At 47.4% G+C, this 27,274-nt stretch overlaps 1 protein-coding gene across 3 annotated transcripts in view; it reads left to right on the plus strand.

Annotated features, from left to right (window-relative positions):
• The window catches only part of ACACA (acetyl-CoA carboxylase alpha), a 284,404-nt gene that overhangs the window by 12,326 nt on the left and 244,804 nt on the right, over positions 1-27,274 (plus strand). For 2 of the 3 annotated variants that reach the window (XM_083379642.1, XM_083379643.1), the window contains exons 2-3: positions 9,125-9,171; positions 10,581-10,827. The exons of the other annotated variant lie outside the window; for it this stretch is intronic. In XM_083379642.1, the coding sequence (XP_083235768.1) occupies positions 9,125-9,171; positions 10,581-10,827 (294 nt within the window). The remainder of the gene's footprint in view (positions 1-9,124; positions 9,172-10,580; positions 10,828-27,274) is intronic. 3 annotated transcript variants of the gene reach the window in all.

A 27,274-nucleotide genomic window follows, 5' to 3' on the forward strand; every position in this document is an offset into this window, starting at 1 on the left:
TTTTCCCGGCCATCTTAATTTCCAGCTTGTGATTCATCCAGCCTGGCATTTTGCACAAATGTTTATCCGGTGAGTCTTTGTCTTTTCCAGGTTAAGCCATCCAGAATTTTAGTCCAAATAGCAGCCTCCTTTGTTGCATTAAAGAAGCCCTGAAGCTGTGTTCTGGGGAACTCTGAGGAGTTTTGGGGATCCACAAATGTTCTTCCCTGAAAAGGATGCTGATGTGTGATGTAAAACTTCCCTTTTCTCGGAGGCTGCCTTCCCCATCACCGTTGCTGGTTTGAAGTTGGTTGAAGGCAGCTGACAATTCGGAAACGTTGGCTGCAGTCAACCACTTGCAATTTCCATATCGACATCCTGCTTTTTATCGGCAGCTCTGCTTTCAGTTCTTGCTTGGGGTTTACAAAAATGGCATCAATGTCATCTTAACAGTAAAATTGTAGATGGCTTAATCTGGAAAAGACAAAGACTCTTTCAAGAGTATTGTCATGGTTCTGACAGATGAAGCTCTTCAAAGAACTTCGAGGCATTGTTTACCTTAAAGAATCTTTATTCGAGGAGCATAACATCGGCAAGTACATAAGCGAAGCCAAAATCTAAATTCCCCTCCCCTGAGCACATAAGTATCAAAGCACAATTCTCTTCTCTAATTAACAGTCATAAATCACGTTCTCCAATTAGATTGAAATGCAGGCTTATTTCAAAAAAAAAACACCTTGGCTCTCACACTGTTAGCAATATTGTTGTGCCAATGGCTGCATCTCACATGGTGTAACAAGATGGTAGGTTTGTTGTCACTGTGAGTTGGTGTTGGGGGCACGAAGGGAGGCTCAGCCAATCTCACCTGTTGTACTTTGATAATGAAGGTTCATTCGTTCATTCATACGTTGTCAAAGCAAGAACATCCAACGTTAGCAGCGTTGACAAGTATTTTCATGGCAGAGACCTTATCTGCTGAGGCTGATAACCTTAGCCTTCTTATCGAAACAGATTCTAAACCAGCCGTTTCTCAGCCTTGGCAACTTTAAGACGTCCACAACTTTTTGGTGCTAAGCAGTGTGGTTGTTAAGTGAGTCATCATGTGACTAAGCCCAGTCTTACAATCTTTTTTTGCCATGGTCATAAAGTGACTCCTGCTTCCCCATTAACTTTACTTGCCAGAAGCTGACTTGGAAGGTTGCAAATGGAGATCGTCTGACCGCGGGACACTGCAACTACAGTTAGTCCTCTAGTTACGACCGTTATTGAGGCCAAAATTCCCGTTGCTAAGCGAGACAGTTGTTAAATGAATTTGGCCCCATTTTATGACCTTTCTTGCCACAGTTGTTAAGCGAATTGTTGCGGTTGTTAAGAACACAGTTGTTAAGTGAATCTGGCTTCCCCATTGATTGTAAGAAGGTCACAAAAGGAGCTCATGTGACTCCAGGACACTGCAAGCGTCGTAAAAATGAACCAATTGCCAAGCTTCTGAATTCTGATCACATGACCCTGGGGATGCTGCAATGGCCATGTGAAAAGCAGTCATAAGTCACTTTGTTCAGTGCCATTGTAACTCCGAAAGGTCACTAAACAAATAGTTGCAAGTCAAGGACTACCATAAATACATGATTGCCAAGTGCTCGAACCAGGATACCATGACTGTGGGGATGCTGCGACGGTTGTAAGTGGGAGGACTGGCTGTAAGTCGCCTTTTTCATTGCCATTGTAATGTCGAACTGTCACTAAACGAATGGTCCTAAGTAAAAAATTACCTGTAGGCATTTGGGTCTGTTATCATTTTTAGCTTGGTGCGTATGGTATGACCTATTTCAATTTGTAAAACATGGTTAGTCTCTTGATGCTTACAAGCTAAGCTACTAGTCCTCATTTGTAAGAATTATGCATCACCGTTTTTATAAATACAGGGGTCCACATGGACTGAAATCATTGCTAATCACCAACAGCGAGAACTTGAAATGTGGTGATATTGTAATGCATCATGCTGCAACTTGTGTGGTTGTCTGTAGGCAGAGATAGAACAGGTTGAGCATGTTTGAGTTCCCCCTTTGAACATCGTCGGGCTGGGAGATTTGCACTGCCTTCTAGTGCTTATCTTAGGCTATTGCTACATTTGCAGAAAAGGCCACAGGCAGATGGATTGCACAAAGTCTCAAATTGATGCTTTGCTTGAACCAGTCATTTGATGCTTTCTGATTGAGGTATCAAAGGCACAGTTGATGACAGTCCTACAATAGGTGGCAATATCTGGCTGGCCTCTGTTGAACAGAATTCGGTGCCTCCATTTCTAGCTGGAGATTCCACCATAGACAGTAAAAAAAAATATTGATAGTTGCTTAGCTGGCATTGGTGGCGCAGTGGTTAGAATGCAGTACTGCAAGCTACTTCTGCTGAATGCCGGCTGCCAGCAGTTCGATCCTGACTGGCTCAAGGTTGACTCAGCCTTCCATCCTTCCAGTAAAATGAGGACCCAGATTGTTGGGTGCCATATGCTGACTCTGTAAACCGCTTAGACAGGTGTATAAGTCTAAGTGCTATTGCTATTGTTCGAATGGAAGTAAACTTTGGAAACAGTTTACTGGAGAAGACCCTTATTTGTACCCTTCATCTGTTTGACATAGCTAGAAAACAGCCATCAGGGTCTTACTTTAATCCAGGGGTGTCCAATCTTGCCAACTTTAAGACTTATGGACTTCAGTTCCCAGAATTGAATTCTGGGAAATAATAATAATAACAATAATAACAACAGTGTTGGAAGGGACCTTGGGCGTCTTCTAGTCCGACCCCTTGCTCAGGCAGGAAACCATATACTAGGGGTAGGCAACCTTGGCTCTTTTATGACTCGTGGACTTCAACTCCCACAATTCCTGAGCCAGCATGGCTCATCGTGGAAACCTCTCCCTTTCTCCTTAGCATGGCTGGCTCAGGAATTCTGGGAGTTGAAGTCCATGAGTCATAAGAGAGCCAAGGTTGCCTACCCCTGCCCTGTACCATTTCAGACAAATGGTTGTCCAGTCTCTTCTTAAAAACTTCCAGTGTTGGAGCATTTACAATTTCCGAATTGAAGTCAATAAATCCATCAGCATGGGAATTCTGGGAATCTAAGTCCACAGGTCTTAAAGTTGCCAAGGTTTAAGCTACACCAAGCACTGTATGTCATCTGTCAATTACTTTCACAACGATTGTTGAAGCTTCCGAGACCATCCGACTCCTAGGATTCTCAGCTGTGGCTATACTGAGAATTCTGGGAGTTGAAGTTCACAGGTCTTAAAGTTGCTAAGGTTGGACATCTCTGCTTTAAGCATTATACCTCATCTGTCAGCTACCTTCACAACTGATGGGAGAAGGTTCCCAGACCATCCGACTCCCAGAATTCTCAGCTGTGGTTTTACTGAGAATTCTGGGTGTTGAAGTCCACACAGCTGAAATCAGAAATACTGAGTTGTAGGCTTTTTTTCCCCGCCTTGTGAAAGTCTCAGTCTGCAAAAGTCCTGCTGTAAGTGATTCTTGTGAAAGACATCTTAGCCAAGAATCCTGAAAGGTGAGGTCCTCGAAGTTTTGTGTGGGTGGTCCAGAACTGGTTAAGGAAAATCCTCTTTGTGTGTGTGTGTGTGTGTGTGTGTGTGTGTTGTAGCGGCTGATGAGTAAGTGAGATGCAGCACTGTTCTGTTGACACTGTTAAGGAGCAGTACTTGTAGATACTTGTTTGTTTTTCTTCATGACATCTTTTTTTTCATTTTTTCATTTTTTTCATTTTTTTCATTTTTTTCATTTTTTTCATTTTTAAAATGCAAACAAATGTAAAAGGGGAAAGGGAAGGGGAATAAAAAATAAATGAAAAGTTGCAAAAAACATGATGTCAAATAAATTTATAACAAAAGCGACTTTTTTTTAAAATAACAGAGATAACAACAATATAACCGCCTCTCCCCAAGTTTAAGCAAGTGCTACCAATTTTTTAAACATCTGATAGAAGAGAATATTTGTAGCTCAGGGCTGAAATGAGGAGGGGTCCTTGGTGCTCTCTGAGGTTGCTGGTTTTCTTGCGGACATTTCATTACCAAACTAGGTAACATCATCAGTGCATTTAAAATATTGTAAAACCCTAATGATCAACATTCAAAAAGAACCCCCCAATATTCATAATATATTTTTCCCTTAATTTCTTCAAATGAGAAATAACTTGTTGAGCTCGGTTCGTTAGTATGTTGAGTTTGGAGGACTGGGAAACAGAGGGACATGGAAGACTTGAGACAGATCTGGGACATCGCCTCAACCTTCACGAGGTGTTGCTTCATGGCGTCTTCTTTGGTTCCATTGGAACGACTTGCCTCCAGAAGTTGTGAATGCTTTAACACTGGAAGTTTGTCTGAAATGGTATAGGTTCTCCTGCTTGAGCAGGGGCCTGGACTAGATGACCTCCAAGGTCCCTTCCAACCTATTCTATTCTATTCTATTCTATTCTATTCTATTCTATTCTATTCTATTCTATTCTATTCTATTCTATTCTATTCTATTCTATAGATTCTATTCTATTCTATTCTATTCTATTCTATTCTATTCTATAGATTCTATTCTATTCTATTCTATTCTATTCTATTCTATTCTATTCTATTCTATTCTATTCTATTCTTCCATTCCATTCCATTCCATTCCATTCCATTCCATTCCATTCCATTCCATTCCATTCCATTCCATCATTATTCTGTTAACGCTCCCTTCCCTTCCCTTCCCTTCCCTTCCCTTCCCTTCCCTTCCCTTCCCTTCCCTTCCCTTCCCTTCCCTTCCCTTCCCTTCCCTTCCCTTCCCTTCCCTTCCCTTCCCTTCCCTTCCCTTCTCTTCTCTTCTCTTCTCTTCTCTTCTCTTCTCTTCTCTTCTCTTCTCTTCTCTTTTCTCTTGCTGTATTCCTGCTTAGGATGAAAACTGCCTTTTGCATGATAGTAGTAGTTTAGTTTAGTTTTAGTTTTATTAAATTTTTATACCGCCCTTCTCCCTAGGGACTCAGGGCGGTGAACAGGGCAGATAATAAAAGTACAAAACTACAAAAGTTAAAATAGAATTAAATTAATGCCCAAGATAAAACAGTAAAATATACAAATATTTAAAAACCCAAATTAACTCCCCATCAGGCCAGGCCAGCTTGTTCAAACAGGTGGGTCTTTAACCCGCGCCGGAAGGAGCGGAGATCCGGTGCCATCCGGAGCTCCACCGGCAGTTCATTCCATAAGGCCGGGGCGCCCACAGAGAAGGCCCTCCCCCTGGGGGCCACCAGCCGGCATTCTCTGACTGGAGGCACCCTGAGGAGGCCCTCTCTGTGGGAACGCACAGGGCGGAGGGGGGTTGACGCCGGCAGCAGGTGGTCCCCGAGGTATTCCGGACCCATGCCATGTAGGGACTTAAAAACCGTCACTAAGACCTTGAACCTCACCCGGAAGACAACTGGTAACCAATGTAGCTCGCGGAGCAAAGGTGTAACATGGGAGTACCGGGAAACTCCCAAGACAACTCTCGCGGCCGCATTCTGTACCAGTTGGAGCTTCCGAGTGGTCTTCAAGGGAAGCCCCATGTAGAGAGCATTACAGTAGTCAAGGCGAGAGGCCACGAGCGCATGAGTGACCGTACACAGGGCATCCCGGTCCAGATAGGGCCGCAACTGGCGCACCAGGCGAACCTGGGCGAAAGCCCCCCTAGTCACAGCTGCTACATGATCTTCCAAGGTAAGTCGTGAATCTAGGAGGACTCCCAAGTTGCGAGCCCTATCCACGGGGGGTAACAGCTCACCCCCCATAGAAAGGGATGGAACAATTTGAATGTCCCGGGATGCCGGAATGTACAGCCACTCAGTCTTGTCTGGGTTGAGTTGAAGTCTGTTCCTCCCCATCCAGACCCGAACCGCCTCCAGGCAACGGGACATCACAGCGAGGGCATCACTGGGGTGGTTTGGGGTAGAAATAAAAAGTTGGGTATCATCAGCATATTGATGATACCCAACTCCAAAACCACGAATGATCTCACCCAGCGGTTTCATGTAGATGTTGAACAGGAGAGGCGAGAGAACCGACCCCTGAGGAACTCCACAAACGAGAGACCTAGGGGCCGATCTCTGCCCCCCTGCCAACACCGACTGCGAACGTCCCAGGAGATAGGAGGAGAACCACCGAAGAACTGTGCCTCCCACTCCCAATCCCCTGAGACGCCGCAGCAGGATACCATGGTCGATGGTATCGAAAGCCGCTGAGAGGTCTAATAGGACTAGGACAGAGGAACATCCCCTATCCCGAGCCCTCCAGAGATCATTCACCAGAGCGACCAATGCCGTCTCCGTGCTGTACCCGGGCCTGAAACCCGATTGGTACGGGTCCAGATAATCCGCTTCATCCAGGACCAGAGGGAGCTGATGCGCCACCACACTCTCAACAACCTTCGCAAGAAAGCGAAGGTTGGAGACTGGACGAAAGTTGTTCAACACAGCTGGGTCCAAGGCAGGCTTCTTGAGGAGGGGTCTCACCACCGCCTCCTTCAAGACGGTGGGGAAATTACCCTCACTCAAAGAAGCAGATATCACCGCCTGGAACCAGCCTCGTGTCCTCTCCCTAGCTGCATAAACCAGCCAGGAAGGGCACGGGTCCAATAAACATGTGGTGGAGCTCAGCCTCCCCATAATCCTGTCCACTTCATCAGGGGTCACAGAATCAAACTCCTCCCAGATAACATTGACAAGACCGCCCGTGTCCTGATCGTCAGACTCTGCCCAGCTGGAGTCCAAACCGGTCCGAATCCGAGCGATTTTGTCCGACAGATGCTGACCAAACTCCTCGGCACGACCCTGTAAGGGATCCCCCCTCACCTCCTGATTAAGAAGTGAGCGAGTCACCCTAAACAGGGCGGCCGGGCGATTATCTGCGGACGCGATGAGGGTGGAGAAGTAATTACACCTCGCCACCCTCATCGCAGCGAGATAAGACCTAATATAGGTTCTTAACCGCAATCGGTCGGATTCGGATCGGCTGGACCTCCAGCAGCTCTCTAGGCCCCGTTTCCGACGCTTCATCTCCCGGAGCTCCGCGGAGAACCATGGAGCTCGTTGGGATCTGCGCCGGGTCAGGGGCCGCAAGGGTACAACTCGGTCCAGTGCCTCAGTGGCTGCCCTTTCCCAGGCTTCCACTAAGGCATCCGCCGAGTTGTGAGCGACGGAAGCAGGTGGGGATCCCAGCACTGCCTGGAACCCATCAGGGTCCATTAAGCGCCTGGGGCGGTACCATCTAATTGGTTCCGTATCCCCACGGCGGGGGGTGGTAAAACGGAAGACCAGCCGCAGGAGGTGATGATCCGTCCATGACAGGGGCATGATAAATGGAGAGCCCCCACCAAGATCATCCAGCCATCGTCCAGATAAAAAAACTAGGTCCAGGGTGTGGCCTCCCTCATGAGTTGGTTCAGAAATTACCTGCGTCAGGTCCATGGCCGTCATGGAAGCCATGAACTCCCGAGCCAACTCAGATGACCCTCCCAGGGATGGTAGATTGAAGTCACCCAAAACTAAAAGTTTGGGGAACTCAATCACCAAACCGGAGAGGACATCGAGTAGCTCAGGCAGGGCTGCCGCTGTGTGACTAGGCGAAACGTACACCAGCAGCAAGCCCAACTGCGCCCCCGAACCAAACCTCAAAAAGAGAGACTCACACCCGACTATCTGAGGGACGGTGGTCTCCCGCGGACATAAGGTCTCCCTGATAACTACCGCCACTCCCCCGCCCCTACCATGAGCCCGGGGCCGGTGTAACGCTCGGAAACCTGGTGGGCAAAGATCAACCAAAGAGACCCCACCCTCTGGGCCCAACCAGGTTTCGGTAATACAAGCCAGGTCCGCATGCTCACCCTCCACCAAATCCCGCACAAGGGGAGCCTTATTAACCACGGACCTGGCATTCAGGTACACCAGCCGGAGCTCAGGAGGCTGCGCATCCTCGCTCCCGGCACCTCGGGGAAGAAACAGAGGGTCGGAGTGCCTCACCGCTTGTAAACAGCGGGGACGGCCCTCCCGGTAACGATACGGCCCTCTGTCCATACGCCTGCTGCCATACCCCAGTGTCGTGGGAATCGGCAATCCCACGACCCGCTCCTGAGCCCCAGATGTAACCACACCCCGCTCCCCCTGAACGCAGTCAGACCCAGGCCTGGCCTGCACCGTGGTTGTATGGCCACCCCCCATAGTCAAACAACCATTACCCCCCGCCCCCCTCCCTAACCCCCTAAAAAATTTAACTAAAAAAGTAACCAGGGGCCTCCTATTAAATTTGGATCGAGAGCCCCTGACCTTACCCGGCCATCTCTCAGGGTCCCAATAATTGGGCCCCTCATCGAGACTGGGAATGGCGAAAAAGGCGGGACGCACCCAGGAGAGGGGGGCACCCCTGAGGGCGAGCAAGTCCGTGCTGGAGTATCTATACATAAGTCCAACAAGTCCAGATAAGGCAGTCCCATAATGGAAAAGTACAGGTATCCTCGACTTACAACCGCTTAGCAACCATTCAAAGTTACAGCGGTTGTCCCCAGAAATACAAATAGTCCTCGGCTTACCACCATTTGTTTAGTGACTGTTAAAACAACGTATGACTGTTTTTCACACTTATGACTGTTGAGCATCCACCCGGCCATGTGATCGAAATTCAGATGCTTGGCAACTGGCTCGTGTTTATGACGGCTGCAATGTCCCGGGGTTATGTGTTCCCTTTTTTGCGAACTTCTGACAAGCAAAAGTCAACAGGGAACGTAGATTCAGTTAAAAACCTGTTACAAACTTAATAACTACAGTGATTCACTTAATAACTGTGGGAAGAAAGGACCTAAAATGAAGCAAAACTCACTTAACAGCAATGGAAATTTTGAGCTCCGTTGTGCTCATAAACCAAGGCTTATCTGTAGCTCATGAGGTGGTTTTTTTTTTTGAAACCAAGGGCACTGAAGGCCTAATCCCTGTCCCTTCATTAAGCAATGGAGCATCGATTAAGCTTATTTTTTCATCATCTTTTTCCCCTTTCAGGAATTATTTGCATTACACGCTCGGTGCTCAAAATTATGATTTGACCTTGATCTCACCTTCTTATTTTTTTCCCCTCTCTTTCAGTTCATTTTGGCGGTGGATCACAACTCAGATAACAAGAATTGTTGAAGGTCAGTCACTATCAAAATTTCTTTCTTTTTATGATTTGGGGGCATTCTGGTCTGGTCTTTTTCCGTGGCTTCAAATATATTAATTTTTGAATTGGGTCAAATCCGATTGTGGTACCAAGAAAAGAGGAATTCTGTGACCTGTACAGGTCGTCCTCGACTTACAACAGTTCATTCAGTGACCGTTCAAAGTTACAACGGCCCTGGAAAAAGTGACTTGTGACCATTTTTGACACAACTGTTGTAGCATCCCCCTGATCACATGATCAAAATTCAGATGCTTGGCAAGTGGTTCAGATTTATGACGGTTGCAGTGTTGCAACCTTCTGATAAGCAAAGTCAATGGGGAAGCCAGATATACTTAACAACCGTGTTGCTAATTTAACAACTGCAAAGATTTATTTAACAACTGAAGCAAGAAAGGTTGTAAAATGAGGCAAAACTCACTTGACAAACATCTCACTTAGCAACATAAAATTTGGGCTCAATTGTGTTCACAAGTCAAGGACTACCAGTATATTCATTTTTGAATTGGGTCAAATCCAATTATGGTAGCAAGAAAAGAGGAATTTTTTGACCTATATAAATAACAAACATTTAAAGCAGGGGTCTTCAAACTAGGCCCTTTTATGACTTGTGGACTTCAACTCCCAGAATTCCTCAGCCAGGCACATGCCTGGCTGAGGAATTCTGGGAGTTGAAGTCCACAAGTCATAAAAGGGCCAAGTTTGAAGACCTCTGACTTAAAGCAATCTCCATTGCATTCTGCTTGATCTGTTGAAGTTTGGAACGGAATTATAATACACCGCTGTGTATTCAGAAACACAATGGAAAGATCTGGGGATATTTCGGTTAATACATAAGAGAAGGACTTAAGTAATTAAGAAGAATTTTTTGATTGTTTCTCAGTTTTGACACATAGGGACATCTCTGTTATTCAAGCAAAATAAAAAGGCTAGTGCAGTACTGTAGATAGTCCTCGATTTATAACACTTTGTTTAGTGACCATTCAAAGTTTCAACGGCACTGAAAAAAAGTGACTTACGACCATTTTTCACACTTATGACCATTGCAGCATCCCCCCCATGGTCATGTGATTTATATTCGAGTGCTTGACAACCCACTCACCTTTATGACGGCTGCAGCGTCCCGGAGTCACGTCATCCCCTTTCGCGACCTTTTGACAAGCAAAAACAATGGAGGAAGCTTGATTCTCACTTAACAACCATTTTAGTAACTTAGCAGCAACAGGTTAAATTCACATGACAGATTTCTCACCTTAACAACATAGATTTTGGGCTCCATTGTGGTCGTAACTTGAGGACTTGCCTGTATTTGACAACGTGTTTAAATGTTGAAAAATTCTTGAATGTTAATCTTAAAACTCGGTTTTTTTTTATTTTTCTTGTTAGCGGTACAAATCTTCGCCGGCACGATGAGTAACAAACCTCCTCCGGACGATAAACTTCTGGAGCTGAACTTACATTCCCATTTCATCATCGGCTCCATTTCGGAGGATAACTCTGAAGACGAGACAAGCTCCTTGGTGAAAATTGACTTGCTGGAAGACAAAGACCTGTCCGTCTCGCCGGTCTCCATCAGTTCGGACTCTCTTTCAGACCTCAGTTCCTCCGCAGCGCAAGAGGCTCTTCACATGAGGTAGTTGTTGTTGTTAGTTGCAAAGTCGTGTCCGACCCATCGCAACCCCATGGACAAGGTTCCTCCAGGCCTTCCTGTCCTCTACCATCTTGGAGTCCATTTAAGCTCACGCCTACTGCTTCAGTGACTCCATCCAGCCACCTCATTCTCTGTCGTCCCCTTCTTCTATTGCCCTCAATCTTTCCCAGCATTAGGCTCTTCTCCAGTGAGTCCTTCCTTCTCATTAGGTGGCCAAAGTATCTGAGTTTTAGCTTCAGGTTCTGGCCTTCTAAAGAGCAGTCAGAGTTGATCTCCTCTAGGACTGACCTGTTGTGATTCAGGGTCAGCCTGTGGGTTCGGCAGTTGGGTCGGACGACTCAGAGGAGGAGGGGGGTGTTGAAGACCTTGCTGAGGGGGTTGAAGATCTTGCTGATGAGAGCCCTCAGCCAGGCCCCTCCCACTTGGTCACCACGGAGACCTAGCTGTGTGAGCCTGACAGCGTAGATGAAGATGACCCACAGCTGTCCCTGTTCAAGGACGCCCGACGCAGGAGGCAGTCAATTAGGAGTAAACAGCGGAAGGCAATGGGGCTCCTCGGAAGGAGGCAGAGAGAAGCCACACCCTGAACTCTATATAAGGGGAATGTGTGGGAGGGCTGGTTTGCTGAAGGCAACCGCTTGGATAGTTCCTGTTTCTTAAAGCTCCTGTTTCTTGGTTTGTCTTGTTCCGTTTGTTTTTGTAGCAATAAATTTGGCAGGCGTAATTCCAGCCTCTTGCCTTCTTGTAAAAGGGGTTGTCCCTGCCTTTTCTGCAGGGCCGGTAGCAGGCTGGTACAGAACATGACCGGTTTGATCGCCTTGCAGTCCAAGGAACTGGCAGGAGTCTTCTCCAGCACCATAGTTCAAAGGCCTCAATTCTTTGGCACTCGGCCTTTCTTATGGTCCAGCTTTCACTTCCATACATTGCAACTGGGAAGACCATAGCCTTGACTATACGCACTTTTGTTGACATGGTGTGATGTCTCTGCTTTTTAGTGTGCTGTCTAGATTTGCCATGGCTTTCCTCCCCAGGAGCAAGCGTCTTTTAATTTCTTGGTTGCAGTCTCCGTCTGCGGTGATCTTGGAGCCCAGGAAAATAAAATCTGTCACTACCTCCGTTTCTTCCCCATCTACTTGCCAGGAATTGAGAGGGCCGGATGCCATGATCTTGGTTTTCTTATGAAAATCCATATTTCAAATACAGGTAGACCTCGACTTACGACAGTTCATTTAGTGATGGTTCAAAGTTTCAACGGCACTGGAAAAAAGGGACTTGTGGCGGTTTTTCACCAGTATGGCCAGGTTCTCTTAACAACCGTGTGACTAACAACTGCACCAATTCACTTAACAACTGCTGTGGCAAGAAAGGTGATAAAATGGGGCAAAACTCACTTAACCGCTGTCTCGCTTAGCAACAGAAATTTTGGGCTCCATTGTGGTTGTAAGTCGAGGACTGCCGGGTGTACTTAGGAGAAACTTCCTGACAGTTAGAACAATTAATCTGTGGAACAACCTGCCTCCAGAAGCTGTGAATGCTCCAAGACTGGAAGTTTTTAAGAAGAGACTGGACGGCCATTTGTCTGAAATGGTATAGGGTTTCCTGCCTAGCAGGGGGTTGGACTAGATGACCTCCAAGGTCATTTCCAACATCATCATCATCATCATCATCATCATCATCATCATTATTATTATTATTATTAAATGTTTGTCTAATCTCTTCTTTGAAACCTCCAGTGATGAGGCACCCACAGCTTCTGGAGGCAAGTCGTTCCACCGATTAATTGTTCTAATTGTCAGGTTGCTTTTCTCTTTGATTAGACCCCTGCGGGCAGGCAGGTGTCTTGCTCAGCTGTGGCTTGTGGGGCACTTTTTTCAGTGCCATTGTAACTTCGAACAGTCACTAAGCAAACTGTTGTAAGTCGAGGACTACCTGTACTTCATCACTTTTTTTCCTTTGGTCATCAAATTTTTGACACCTTGCTGGGCGACTGGTGGTATTCAGATGTTGCCGTATCCTGAAAGTGGTACAATGGGTGAAAAGGTTGAAAATCCCTGCCCTAATAATCAGAATTGCCAAAGTCTCACCATCTCAATAATGTTTGCTGGATCTCAGTGTTCTTTTGTGAGATTGGGTGAAGTTTCAGATGAAGGAGGTACAAATTTACATTGACAATCCTACATGGGATTTTGCAGGTAACAGCATGTGAGATTGCGAAAATTTAAATGAGCCTGTCTCTTTTTTTGCACCTGGCATTTAAAAAGTCTGCCATGCAGTGGTTCTCTTCTGAGGATGAGCTCTTGCAGAATATTAATTGCTCTTGCATGTGTTGTGCATCAGCTTTCTCCCAGCCAATATTAGAATTAAAAGCTTTGCCAATGGTGCTTCAAGAACACAGTGGTTTGATTATGTTTATAGCAAGAATACAGAGTCCCTCTGTGAAAGAGATGGGCGGTTCCTAGATACGATAAATAAAATAAAGAACTAGAAAAGCCATTAGGGAAAAAACAATCTTATGCTTGCTAGGTCCAAAATGCAAGCCTCGTTTTATACAGGTAATCCTCGACTTATGATCACAAATGACCCCGGAATTTCTGTTTCTAAACAAGACAGTTGTTAAGTGAGTTTTGTCCCATTTTCTTGCCCCAGTTGTTTAGTGAATCACTGCAGTTCTTAAATGAATAACATGGTTAAGTGAATCTGGCTTCCCCATTGAGTTTGCTGGTCAGAAGGTCACAAAAGGTGATCATGTGATCCCGGGACACTGCAGCCATCAGCCATGGCAGCTGAACTTTGACCATGTGACCCAGGGGATGTTGGAATGGCTGTAAGTGTGAAAAATGTACATAAGTCACTTTTTTGAGTGTGTCATAGCTTCAAACAGCCACTAAACAAATGGTTGTAGGTCAAGGATTACGAGTAATAGAAATACGTTTCAGTGATTGTGCGTCTTTTCCCCACAACTGAGAGGCAACAGGCTGGGATCCTTCCGCAAGGAGTCAATGTCTCTGGTGCATGACAGGTAGTCCTCAACTTACAACTGTTTATTTAGCGACCGTTCAAAGTTTCAATGGCACTGAAAAGGGGCTTATGGCTGTTTTTCACCATTACAACCCTTGGTCACGTGATCAAAATTTGGCAGCTGGCTCATATTTATGAGGGTCGCAGTGTGCTGGGAGTCATGCAATCCCCTTTTGCGACCTTCTGCCAAGCAAAGTCCGTGGGGAAGCCAGGTTCACTTAACAACCGTGTGACTAATTTAACAACTGCACTGATTCACTTAACAACTGCTGTGGCAAGAAAGGTGATAAAATGGGGCAAAGCGCGCTTAACCGCTGTCTCGCTTAGCAGCAGAGATTTTGGGCTCCATTGTGGTCATAAGTCGAGGACTGCCTGTGTACCATCTTTTGCTGCCCGATGACTGTGGGAATTGATGTTTCAACCCATTGGGAGGCATCAGGACTGGGGGAGAGATGCTCGTTTGCTCTGACTGGTTGAGAAGCCCTTGATTGATTTCCAGAGAGCCCCGAGTTTCCCCAGAACAATGTTTGTAACCCAGTGAGGTTGGCTAAACGATCCTCTTGGAAGAGTGTGTTGTGGTTTTTGTGTTGGCATTCGTTAACAAACAAGTGAGGACCTGCAATTAAATTGGTTAGCATTCTCAGCCCGGCCGATGACTTGGTGGATGCCTGGGAAAGGGCGGCCACTGAGGCACTCGACCGCGTTGTACCCTTGTGATCCCTGACCTGGCGCAGATCCCGTTGGGCTCCATGGTTTTCTGTGGAGCTCCGGGAGATGAAGCGTCGGAGACGGGGTCTAGAGAACTATTGGAGGTCCAGCCGATCTGAATCTGACCGATTGCAGTTAAGAACCTTTATAAGGTCCTATCTCGCGGCGATGAGGACGGCGAAGGCTAATTACTTCGCTGCCCTCATCGCGTCCGCAGATAATCGCCCGGCCACCCTGTTTAGGGTGACTCACTCCCTTCTTAACCAGGAGGTGAGGGAGGATCCCTTACAGGGTCGGGCCGAGGAGTTTAGTCACCATCTGAAGGACAAAATCGCTCAGATCCGGGCCAGTTTGGACTCTGACTGGGCAGATTCTTACGTGGAGGAATCGGACGGTCTTGAGCATGTTATCTGGACTGAGTTCAATCCTGTTTCCCCTGATGATGTGGACAGGATTATGGGGAGGCTGAGCTCCACCACCTGTTTATTGGACCCGTGTCCCTCCTGGCTGATTTATGCGGCTTGGGAGGAGACACGAAGCTGGTTCCAGGAAGTAATAACTGCCTCTTTGAGGGAGGGTGTTTTCCCCACCGCCTTGAAGGAGGCGGTGGTGAGGCCCCTTCTCAAGAAGCCTGCCCTGGACCCAGCGATTTTGAACAACTATCATCCGGTCTCCAACCTTCGCTTTTTGGCGAAGGTTGTTGAGAGTGTGGTGGCGCATCAGCTTCCTCTGTTCCTGGTGGAAACTGATTATCTTGACCTGTACTAATCGGGTTTCAGGCCCGGGTACAGCACGGAGACGGCATTGGTCGCGCTGGTGAATGATCTCTGGCGGGATCGGGACAGGGGTTGTTCCTCTGTCCTAGTCCTATTAGATCTCTCAGCGGCTTTTGATACCATCGACCATGGTATCCTACTGCGGCATCTCAGGGGGTTGGGAGTGGGAGGCACCGTTTTACAGTAGTTCTCCTCCTATCTCCTGGGCCGCTCACAGTCGGTGTTGACGGGAGGGCAGAGATCTGCCCCAAGGCCTCTCGTTTGTGGAGTTCCTCAGGGGTCGGTTCTCTCTCCCCTCCTGTTCAACTTCTATATGAAGCCGCTGGGCGAGATCATTCGTGGTTTCGGTGTGGGGTATCATCAGTATGCTGATGATACCCAACTTTTTTTCTCCACCCCAAACCAACCCAGTGATGCCCTCGCCGTGATGTCCTGTTGCCTGGAGACGGTCCGGGTCTGGATGGGGAGAAAGAGGCTTCGTCTTAATCCTGCCAAGACTGAGTGGCTGTGCATACCGGCATCTCGGGTTAACCAATTTATTCCATCATTAACGATGGGGGGTGGGGTGTTACCCCCGGTTGATAGGGCTCGCAACTTGGGTGTCCTCCTGGATTCACGGCTCAGTTTGGAAGATCATATAGGAGCCGTGACCAGAGGGGCTTTTGCCCAGGTTCGCCTGGTACGCCAGTTGCGACCCTACCTGGACCAAGATGCCCTACGCACAGTCACTCATGTGCTCTTGACCTCCCAGTTAGACTACTGCAAAGCTCTCTACATGGTCCTCATGCCCTTGAGGACCACTCGGAGGCTTCAGCTGGTGCAGAATGCAGCCGCGCGAGTTGTGATCGGGGTTTCCCGATACTCCCATGTAACACCTCTTCTCCGCAAGCTGCATGGGCTTCCGGTTGCCCTCCGGGTGAGATTCAAGGTGCTGGTGATGACCTATAAAGCCCTAAATGGCTTGGGTCCGGAATATTTGAAGGAACACCTGCTGCCGGCATCAAGTTCCCTTCGTCCTGTGCGCTCCCACAGGGAGGGCCTTGTCAGGGTGCTGCCGGTAAAAGAATGCCGGCGGATAACACCCAGGGGGAGGGCCTTCTCTGTGGGTGCGCCTGCCCTTTGGAATCAGCTGCCCGTGGAGCTTAGGACTGCCCCCGACCTTCGCTCATTTTGTTGGTTCATTCGTTTGTCTCGGCCCAGGCTGAGAGTTTTAATTGGGGTTTTTATATTTCTACTTCAGGGACAGAATTTAATCATTTTTATTCATTTTTTAATTTTTGTATTGATGTTTTAAACACCTTGTAAACCGCCCTGAGTCCTACGGGAAAAGGGCGGTATATAAAGCTAATAAAATCTAAATCTAAATCTAAATCTCCATTCCTCTTCAAGGCCAATCAGAACATTGCTTTCTTCCAAAAGATTCCGTTCTATTCCTGCCATGGAACATTTTCAGTCTGTGTTGACATATTTTACAGTATCTTTCCTTGTTTGGGGAGTTTCAGCAAATTCCTTTTTAGAACATAGAATAACAGATTTGGAAGGGACCTTGGAGGTCTTCTAGTCCAACCCCCTGCTCAGGCAGGAAACCCTATACCATTTCAGACAAATGGCTGTCCAGTCTCTTTCTGAAAGCTTCTAGTGATGGAGCCCCCACAGCTTCTGGAGGCAGGTTGTTCCACTGATAAATTGTTCTCATTGTCAGGAAATTTCTCCTTAGTTCTATGGTTTAAAAGAACAGAATAACAAAATTGGAAGGGACCTTGGAGGTCTTCTAATCCAATCCTCTGCTCAAGCAGAGACGCTACACCATGTCAGACAAATAAAAAAGATGTTGAGACTCTAGAAAGAGTGCAGAGAAGGGCAACAAAGATGATTAGGGGACTGGAGGCTAAAACATACAAGGAACATTTGCTGGAACTGGGTATGTCTAGTTTAATGTTTAGTGAGTCCTTTAGTTTAGTGAGTCCTTCGGGAGAAGGGCGGTATAAAAATTAAATATTATTATTATTATTAATGAAGAGAAGGACGATGGGTGACACGATAGCAGTGTTCCAGTATCTCATGGGCTGCCCCAAAGAAGAGGGAGTCAAGCTGTTCTCCAAAGCAGGGCAAGAAGCAACGGATGGAAACTAAGCAAGGAGAGAAGCAATCTAGAACTACAGTGAGAACAAATTTCCTGACAGTTAGAACAATTAACCATATGAACAACCTGCCTCCAGAAGCGGCGAACGTATTAACTAAACAACTGCAGTGATTCGCTTAACAAGTGTAACAAGAAAGGTTGTAAAGTGGAGCAAAACTCATTTATCAGCTGTCTTGCTTAGCAACAGAAATTTGGGGCTCAACTGTGCTCGTAAGTCAAGGTCTCCTTGAATATGCTTGACAAAATATTTTAAATAATCTTTCGTCGAAATCATGCCCCCTTGGGCACCTAACGTTCTTTCCTGAAATTTAACCAAGCTCTGTAAAGTTATCAGAAGGCTAAATAGCCAAATTGGCCCAGGAGATAATAATAATAATAATAATAATAATAATAATAATAATAATAATAATAATAATAATAATAATAATAATAATAATTTCTATACCGCCCTTCTCCCGAAGGACTCAGGGCGGTGTACAGGGCAATAAATACAATAAAAATACAGTATACAAAAGTTAAGATAAAATTAAATATTAAAGCCCAATTACAATAAAAATTAATTAGAATTAATATTAAAATACCCCAAACCCATCAGACCAGGCCGGCTTGTTCAAATAAATACGTTTTCAGGTCACGGCGGAAGGAGCAAAGGTCAGGAGCCATCCGGAGCTCAACCGGTAAATGGTTCCAAAGGTCTGGCGCGCCCCAGAGAAGGACCTTCCCCTGGGGGTCGCCAGCCAACACTCTCTGACTGACGGCACCCTGAGGAGGCCCTCCCTGTGGGAGCGCACACGACGAAGGGAACTTGATGCCGGCAGCAGGTGTTCCCTCAAATATCCCGGACCCAAGCCATTTAGGGCTTTATAGGTCATCACCAGCACCTTGAATCGCACCCGGAGGGCAACCGGAAGCCAATGCAGCTCGCGGAGCAGAGGTGTTACGTGGGAGTATCGGGAGACCCCCAACACAACTCGCGCGGCTGCATTTTGCACCAGTTGAAGCCTCCGAGTGGTCCTCAAGGGCAGCCCCATGTAGAGAGCGTTGCAGTAGTCTAAACGAGAGGTCACGAGCGCATGAGTGACTGTACGCAAGGCATCCCGGTCCAGATGTGCCCTCAAAACCACGCAGTTGTTGTGTGTTTAAAATATGGCACGAAGTACACCTTTGCGTGCCAGGGGACCATTGCCTTGAACACCTTTCTCAATCTGTTTGCATTTATTGGGCCACCAAGAAGATTATTTGACCTGCTACTCCCAAATTACTAGGGAAAATAAAATACTGTTTTCTTTCTCATCTCCCTCACATCCTCCTCCCTCTCCTCAAATTTAAATTAGGTTTAAAATTGGTTCCCTGTGTCCCATTCTCCCCCCACCCCCACCCAATAACTTGCAAAATAATGTGGTCTGCTGTTTTCCCTGGATACGGTAGTCCTCGTCTTACAATTAGTCATTTAGTGACTGTCCAGAGTTACAATGGCACTGAAAAAAGTGACTTATGACCATTTTTTAAGACTTATGTCCATTGCAGCATTTCCCCCCCCCTAGTCATGTGATCAAAATTCAGCCGCTTTGGCATCCGACTCTTGCGACCTTCTGCCAAGCAAAGTCCGTGGGGGAAGCCAGATTCACTTAACAACCGTGGTACGAAATTAAAAACTGCAGCGGTTCACTTCACAGTTGTGGCAAGGAAGGTTGTAATGTGGAGCAAAACTCACTTAGCAAATGTTTCACTTAGCAGCAGAAATGTTGGGCTCAGTTGTGGTCATAAGTCGAGGACCACCTGTACTCTCCCTACCCTGTTTTTGTTAGATGTTTTGTGCCAGCCATTGGCAGTTACCCAAAAAGGTCATCAGATGGAAGCAAAGAGGCTTCTTTGCTTCCACTGATGAGTCAGGGGTCCCAGGTCCCTGCAGCCCCATTGGAGAGAGTGTTTTATGGTTAGGGAAGGGCCGAGACCCCCCATAAATACCTCTGCTCAGGGGCTGCTCTTTGCTTCTCATCTTTCTCTCTCTCTTGCATGCCTCCATGCCATATAGCTCTTTTTATATAACCTATCGATGAATAAAGCTTCATAATGATTACATCTCTGCATCCTGCCTCTTTTACTTGGAAGCACCTTAACGACCCATCGATCTCTCGTGAAAGCTGTTCACAGTTTTTGCCATTATAAATACAGCATGGGATTGCAGTTTGGCATAGTGATTAAAGCTACCAAGCTATGTGCTGGGGGACTGTGCGTTCTAGCCCAGCTGTAGGGTAAAGCCGCTGGTATTGTTGGGGCCAGCCCTTCTCTCTTAGTCCCAGGAAGGTTAAGGGCAAACTACAGGTAGTCTTCGACTTACAACAGTTCATTTAGTGGCCGTTCAGAGTTACAACAGCACTGAAAAAAGTGACTTACGACCATTTTTTAATTTATTTTAATTTTAATTTTAATTTATTGTACAGAGGCCTTTAATTTTAATTTTATCTTAATTTCTGTATTTATTGTATGTTATTGTTGTTAGCCGCCCTGAGTCCTTCGGGAGATAGGGCGGGATATAAGTCCCAATAATAAATAAATAAATTTTCACCCTTACAACCCCATGGTCACATGATCAGAATTTGGACTCTTGGCAGTTGACTCATATTTATTTTATTTATTTATTTTATTTTAATTCCATTTATATCCCGCCCTTCTCCAAAGACTCAGGGCGGCTTACAAGCTTAGCAGTATGATGGTAGAACTGCATGAAAATCCATATTTCAAGTAGAGGTAGACCTCGACTTACGACACTTCACTTAGCGACCGCTCAAAGTTACAACAGCACTGGAAAAAGTGACTTCTGACCGTTTTCACACTTATGACCCCAGGGTCATGTGATCAAAATCTGGACTCTTGGCATTTGACTCATACTTACGACGGTTGCAGTGTCCCGAGGCCATGTGATCTTCTTTTGCAACCTTCTGACAAGCAAAGTCAATGGGGAACCCAGATTCACTTAACAACCGTCTTACTAACTAAGCCAGGTGTGCCCAAGCCCAGGTCTGAGGACTGGTCACCTGTGGCCTTTGGGGAACGGGGTTGCAAAAGCGGTGGGCGAATGCATGAAGCTTCATTTGCACATGTGTGAAATGTGGCTTGCGTGTGTGAAACCATCCCCTCCCCCCCCCCCCGTCACCATTGCCACAACCGCCACTGTGCCGGTCCATGGAGCCAGAAAAGTTGGGAATCACTAAACTAAACTACTGCAGCAATTCATTTAATAACTGGCAATAAAAAGGTCGTAAAATGTCACAAAACATTACACGGAGTATAGCCAGCCAGCCGTACCAACAGGGTGAAGAACAGCTTTTATCCATGGGCTGTTAGGCTCTTGCACGGGAAATAATTTTATAAACTTTATGTATGATTGACTTGCGAGGCTGGTGTGTTGTGCAATTAGCTCACATGGTGTAATAAGATGGAGGGTTTGTTCTCACTGTGAGTTGGGGGTTGGGGGCACGAAGGGAGGCTCAGCCAATCTCAATGTATACATGGTTGTACTTTGACAGTAAAGGTTCATTAACAACCATCTTGCTTAGCCACAGAAATTTGGGGCTCGGTTGTGGTCATATAACTTGAGGACCACCTCTGCTGAACTTGACGGTGCTTGATTTCATTCTTGTGTTTGGACATCACACTGTGCCCTGAGTGCTTTGCTTGGCTTGTTGATAATCCTATTGCACAGACTTTTTCCTCTAGGCCAGGGGTGGGGAACCTTGGCCCTTTTATGACTTGTAGACTTCAACTCCCAGAATTCCTGAGCCGGCATGGCTCAGCTTGGAAACTCTCCCTTTCCCCTCAGCATGGCTGGCTCAGGAATTCTGGGAGTTGAAGTCCACGAGTCATAAAAGAGCCAAGATTCCCCACCCCTGCTCTAGACTCATGGACAGATACAAGGGTGGGGAACCTTGGCTCCTTTATGACTTGTGGACTTCAACTCCCAGAATTCCTGAGCCGGCATGGCTCAGCATGGAAACCTCTCCCTTTCTCCTCAGCATGGCTGGCTCAGGAATTCTGGGAGTTGAAGTTCATAATTACAGGTTGCGGCTTACCACAATTGTGATCGGAACTTCTGTTACTAAATGAGGTGGTTGTTAAGTTAGCCTTGTCCAATTTTACAATCTTTTTTTTGCCTTGGTTATTAAAAGTATATTAAGGAATACGTTTTGTTTCGTTTATGATGTCCTTGCTGCTCTTTGAGCTTAGTGGTTTTCTTGTGGACGTTTCATCACCCAACTAGGCAATGTCCTCAGTGCTAGAAGGGAGTGGGGTTTGCTCTCTGTTAATATGAAAGTGGCTCACACTATCAGTGTTATTAGGAGTGTGGTTCCTTGATTTGGCTGTTGTTTACTGCTGGCTTGTTTGCCTGTGTTGGTAATTCCTGGATTGGAGTATTGTTTACCTCTTGATTTTTGCTCTAGTAGTCAACTTGGTGTAAGTATTATCCTTATCTTTCCAGACTTCTGATGTGAGGTGGGTGAACATGTCAAAAGGCTCGGTAACTTTAGGGAATCCATTAACCTGAGACAGTGTCTTTGCATCCTAGCCATCCATACATGGAATGTTTTTCTAATTCAGAAAGTTTAGGTGGTGTAAAAAAGCACGGATGTTTAGGGAATTCTGGGAGTTGAAGTCCACCCGTCTTAAAGTTACCAAGGTTGAGAATCACTATAGGGCACAACAACAACAACAACAACAACAACAACAACAATAATAATAATAATAATAATGTTGGAAGGGACCTTGGAGGTCATCTAGTCCAACCCCCTGCTCAGGCAGGAAACCCTATACCATTTCAGGCAAATGGCTGTCCAGTCTCTTCTTAAAAACTTCCAGTGTTGGAGCATTCACCACTTCTGGAGGCAGGTTGTTCCACTGGTTAGTTGTTCTAACTGTCAGGAAGTTTCTCCTTAGTTCTAGGTTGCTTCTCTCCTTGACTAGTTTCCATCCGTTGCTTCTTGTCTTGCTTTCGGGTGCTTTGGAGAATAGCTTGACTCCCTCTTCTTTGTGGCAGCCCCTGAGATATTGGAACACTGCTATCATGTCACCCCTCACCCTTCACTTCGTTAAACTACACATACCCAATTCCAGCAACCGTTCCCTATATGTTTTAGCCTCCAGTCCCCCAATCATCTTTGTTGCTCTTCTCTGTACTCTTTCTAGAATCTCAACATCCCTTTTACATTGTGGTATTCAAAACTGGATGCAGTATTCCAGGTGTGGCCTTACCAAGGCATTGTAAAGTGGTATTAGTACTTCACATGATGTTGATTCTATCCCTCTGTTAATGCAGCCTAGCACTGTGTTGGATTTTTGGCAGCTGCAGCACACTACTGGCTCATGCTGAAATAATTGTCTACTAGGACTCCGAGATCCCTCTCACAGTTACTACTATTGAGCAAGGTACCACCTATACCAGGGGTCGGCAACCTAAAAAAGAAAAAGAGCCACTGGGAACCGGTTCCATCACAAATTAAAAAAAGAGGGAGCCGCGTGCGTGTCCATGCACGCGCATGCGCAAAAAGGTTTTTTGCGCATGCGCGGACGCACGCGGCTGCCATTTTTTAAAAAATGAGATGGAACCGGTTCCCGGTTGCCCGATGGCGACGGCCCGTCTGCAAAGCTGCCGCTTTCGGCAGCTTTGCAGACGGGCCGTGGCAGCTTCCTCAAAGAGCGGCGCCCCTGCCCATTCCGAGAGGTGCGCGCGCACCTCTCCGAACGACCGGAGGTGCGCGCGTACCTCCGCGCGAATGGGCAGCGGTGCCGCTCTTTCAGGAAGCCCGCCGCGGCCCGTCTGTGAAGCTGCCGAAAGCGGCAGCTTAGCAGACGGGCCGCGGCAGCTTCCTCAAAGAGCGGCGCCCCTGCCCATTCCGAGAGGTGCGCGCGCACCTCTCCGAACGACCGGAGTTGCGCGCGCACCTCCCCAAACCTTTGGGGAGGTGCGCGCGTACCTCCGTGCGAAAGGGCAGCGGCGCCGCTCTTTAAGGAAGCTGCCGAAAGCGTGGAGTTGTCGTTGTTGTTGTTTTCCCAGCAGTTACGTCCCCCAACTGTTGCAGCAGTACAAAGCCTGCCTTCCGGACCGACGACACGCGGCCGACGCCCCAAGGGACTTTAGCGAGGAAACTGAGGAAAGTTCGTTGCGCGGCTGCCCCTCCCCCCACCCCCCGCCGGCCTCCTCTCCTCTCCTGCCGCTCGAGACGGGACGGGAAGCCCCGCCCGCTCAGCTTCTCAAACTTAATTTCCAACGGGCAACTTCGACTTCCGCTTCGGGGGGGGAAGCGCCCGGCCGAGTTTGCGCAGGGAGCCCGCCAGCGCGCGCTGCTGCGCACGAGTCTTTCCTCCCCCCTCCCCCCCCGCCACCACTCCCAACTCCCGCCCGTCTCGAGAGTCTATAGGCGGGGGAGTTTTCCAAGCGCCGGAAACTTGTCCGAAAGTTCCGAGAAGCAAAAAAAAAAAAAAAAACACAACCTCCCCCGCCCCACCCCGTTGCCAGCGGCGGCGTTTTTACGGGTTCGGCGTCGCTCGGAGTGAAGTGGCGTGAGGGAGTGAGGGAGGGAGGGGGCCATGTCCGGCGCCTCCAACGTAGCCGCTATGAAGAAAGTGGTGCAACAGCTGCGGCTCGAGGCCAGCGTGAGCCGCGTGAAGGTGAGCCCCGGAGTGGGGCGGAGACCCAAGGCCGCCCGCTCGCTCGCTCGCTCGCCGGCCCGTCGGAGCGCCTCGGCCGCCATTTGCGCACCTCGGGGGAGAAGGCTGCGTGGGCGCTCAGTTTACGGCAGTTTACGAAAGCGGCAGCTTCCTGAAAGAGCGGCACTGCTGCCCGTTCGCGGGGAGGTGCGCGCGCACCTCCCCAAAGGTTTGGGGAGGTGTGCGCGCACCTCCGGTCGTTCGGAGAGGTGCGCGCGCACCTCTCGGAATGGGCAGGGGCGCCGCTCTTTGCGGAAGCTGCCGCGGCCCGTCTGCTAAGCTGCCGCTTTCGGCAGCTTCACAGATGGGCCGCGGCAGCTTCCTCAAAGAGCGGCACCGCTGCCCATTCGCGCGGAGGTACGCGCTCACCTCTCCAAAGGTTTGGGGAGGTGCGCGCGCACCTCCGCCCATTCGGGGAGGTGCGCGTGCACCTCTCCAAACGGGCGGTGCCACTCTCCATTTGGAGAGGTGCGCGCGCACCACTGCCCGTTGGAAGAGGTGCGCGCGCACCGGGCGGCTGGGAGCCGCAAGAGACGGCTCAAAGAGCCGCATGCGGCTCCGGAGCCGCAGGTTGCCGACCTGTGACCTATACTATACCTGTGCATTTGATTTTTCCTGCCTAAGTGTAGAAACTTTTTTTTTCACCATTGAATTTCATTTTGTTAGATAGTGCTCAGTGTTCGAGTCTGTCCAGATCCTCCTATATTTTAAGCCTATCTTCTGGACTGGAGTATTGGCTATTCCTGCCAGCTTGGTGTCATCTGCAAATTTGATGACTTCCCCATCTGTCCCCTCATCCAAATCGTTGACGAAGATATTGAAGAGCCCTGGGCCCAGAACAGAGCCCTGGGGCACCCCACTACACACTTCCTTCCATGTAGATGCAGTTCCATTGAGGACCACACGCTGAGTACGGCCTGTCAGCCAGCTACGAATCCATCTGGTGGTGATGCTATCTAACCCACATTTTTCTATCTTATCAAGTAGTAGGTTGTGATCTACTTTATCAAATGCCTTACTGAAGTCCAAGTAAATTATATCTACAGCATTCCTCTGGTCCACTAGTTTTGTCACTTGGTCAAAGAATGCAATAAGGTTTGTCTGGCACAATCTGTTTTTGACAAACCCATGTTGGCTTTTAGTGATAACTTTTTTCGCATCAAGGTGTTCACTGATTTGTTGTTTGATTATCTTTTCCAGAATCTTCCCAGGTATTGCGGTCAGGCTGATAGGTCTGTAGTTTCCAGGATCCATTTTTTCCCCTTTTTTGAAGATGGGAACTAACTACATCAGCTCTCTTCCAGTCCTCTGGTAGTTCCCCAGTGCTCCAGGATCTTTGAAATCACATCTGCCAGTTCCTTGAGATCACATCTGCCAGTTCCTTGAGAACTTCGGGGTGTAATCCATCTGGTCCTGGTGATTTGGACTCGTCTAGGCTGGACAGGTGTTCACTTACCATTTTCCTGCCTATCTTAACTTGTGTTTCTATTCTGTTTTTTATGGCACTGGTTTTGGTAGGTTGGATTGTTTTTTCCCTTTGTGTAAAGACAGATGCAAAAAACGAGTTAAATAGTTCTGCTTTCTCCCTGTTGCTTGTCACCTTCTTGCCACTTTCCCCCACTAATGGACCAATCATTTCCTTAACTTTTTTCTTGTTTTTTATATGTTGAAAGAAGCTTTTTTTGTTATTTTTGACTTTGGTCGCAAGCCTTAGTTCATTTTGAGCCTTAGCTTCCCTCACTTCATTTTTGCAGGCACGGGCTGTTTGCTGTTATTCTGCCTTAGTTACGTGCCCCTCTTTCCACTTCTTATACTTGTCCTTCTTATCTTTTAATTTATCAGAGAGTTCTTTATGCAGCCATGCTGGTTTCTTTTGAGAGCTGTTATTTTTCTTCTTTGTTGGTATTGTGCTAGACTGGGCCTTTATTACAGGGGTGTCAAACTCAATTTCATTGAGGGCTGCATCAGCATTGCGGTTGCCCTCAGGGGGCCGTGTGGGCGTGGCCAGGGTGGGCGTGGCCTACTGGGTGGGCGTGGCTAGAGTGCGTATGGCCTACTGGGTGGGCATGGCCAGGTCTACATCGTTCGCATCAAGGGTGCCTATGGGAGCCTGGGCAGGAGTGGGACAGATCTGAGGGTCTCTGGCAGAAGGAGGGTCTCTGGGGCAGGGCCAAGGCAGTGGGGGCCGTTCCCTCACTGTTTCCAGGATGGCTTCACGGGCCACATGAAACCACTTCGGGGGCCGGATCCGGCCCCCGGGCCTTGTGTTTGACATGTCTGCTTTATTATGTCACTTTCAAAATTTCCCAAGCTTCTTGAGTTGTTTTCCCCTTTAGGATTCTCATCCATGGAATTCTTCCCAAGGTCTCTCTAAGTTTATTGAAATTAGCTCTTTTAAAGTCCAAGACTCTAGTTTGGCTGTGTTCTATTGCTTGTGCTTCCAGAATGTTGAATTCCAATATTGCATGATCACTTCCCCCCAAGGTTCCTGTGGCTTTGACATTTTCTATCATTTCATCTCTGTTTATGAAAATTAAATCCAATATGGCTAATCCCCTAGTTTCCTTCTCTACTTTTTGGGAGAAAAAGTTGTCTGCTAGGTTTGTCAGGAATCTGTTTGATCTTCCACTTGGTGCAGAGTTTGTCTCCCAGTTGATATCAGGGTAATTAAAGTCCCCCATTACTATTGTGATGTGCTTCCTACATACCTTGACTAGCAAAAAGTTCATCTATTTCCTCTGCTTGGTTGGGCGGCCTATAGCATACACCTATGGCCATGTCATTTTTTGCACCTTTTATATTGACCCAAATGCATTCCAGTTTACAGATTTCATCATTGTTGTGCTCTGTTTTTGTAGAGATAAAGTTATTTCTTATATAGAGAGCAACTCCACCTCCTCTTTTGTTTAGTCTGTTTCTTTTAAATAATTTAAATCCCTCTCGCTGTGTGTTCCATTTGTGGGTTTCGTCCCACCATGTTTCCGTAATGGCAACAATATCATATCCGCCCTCATTTACCTGACTTTCTAGTTCACCCTGCTTACTGTTCATAGACATTTGGGTCCTTTATGACTGACCC

Source organism: Vipera ursinii, assembly GCF_947247035.1.
Source record: "Vipera ursinii genome assembly, chromosome: 1".
Taxonomy (NCBI): Eukaryota; Metazoa; Chordata; class Lepidosauria; order Squamata; family Viperidae; genus Vipera; species Vipera ursinii.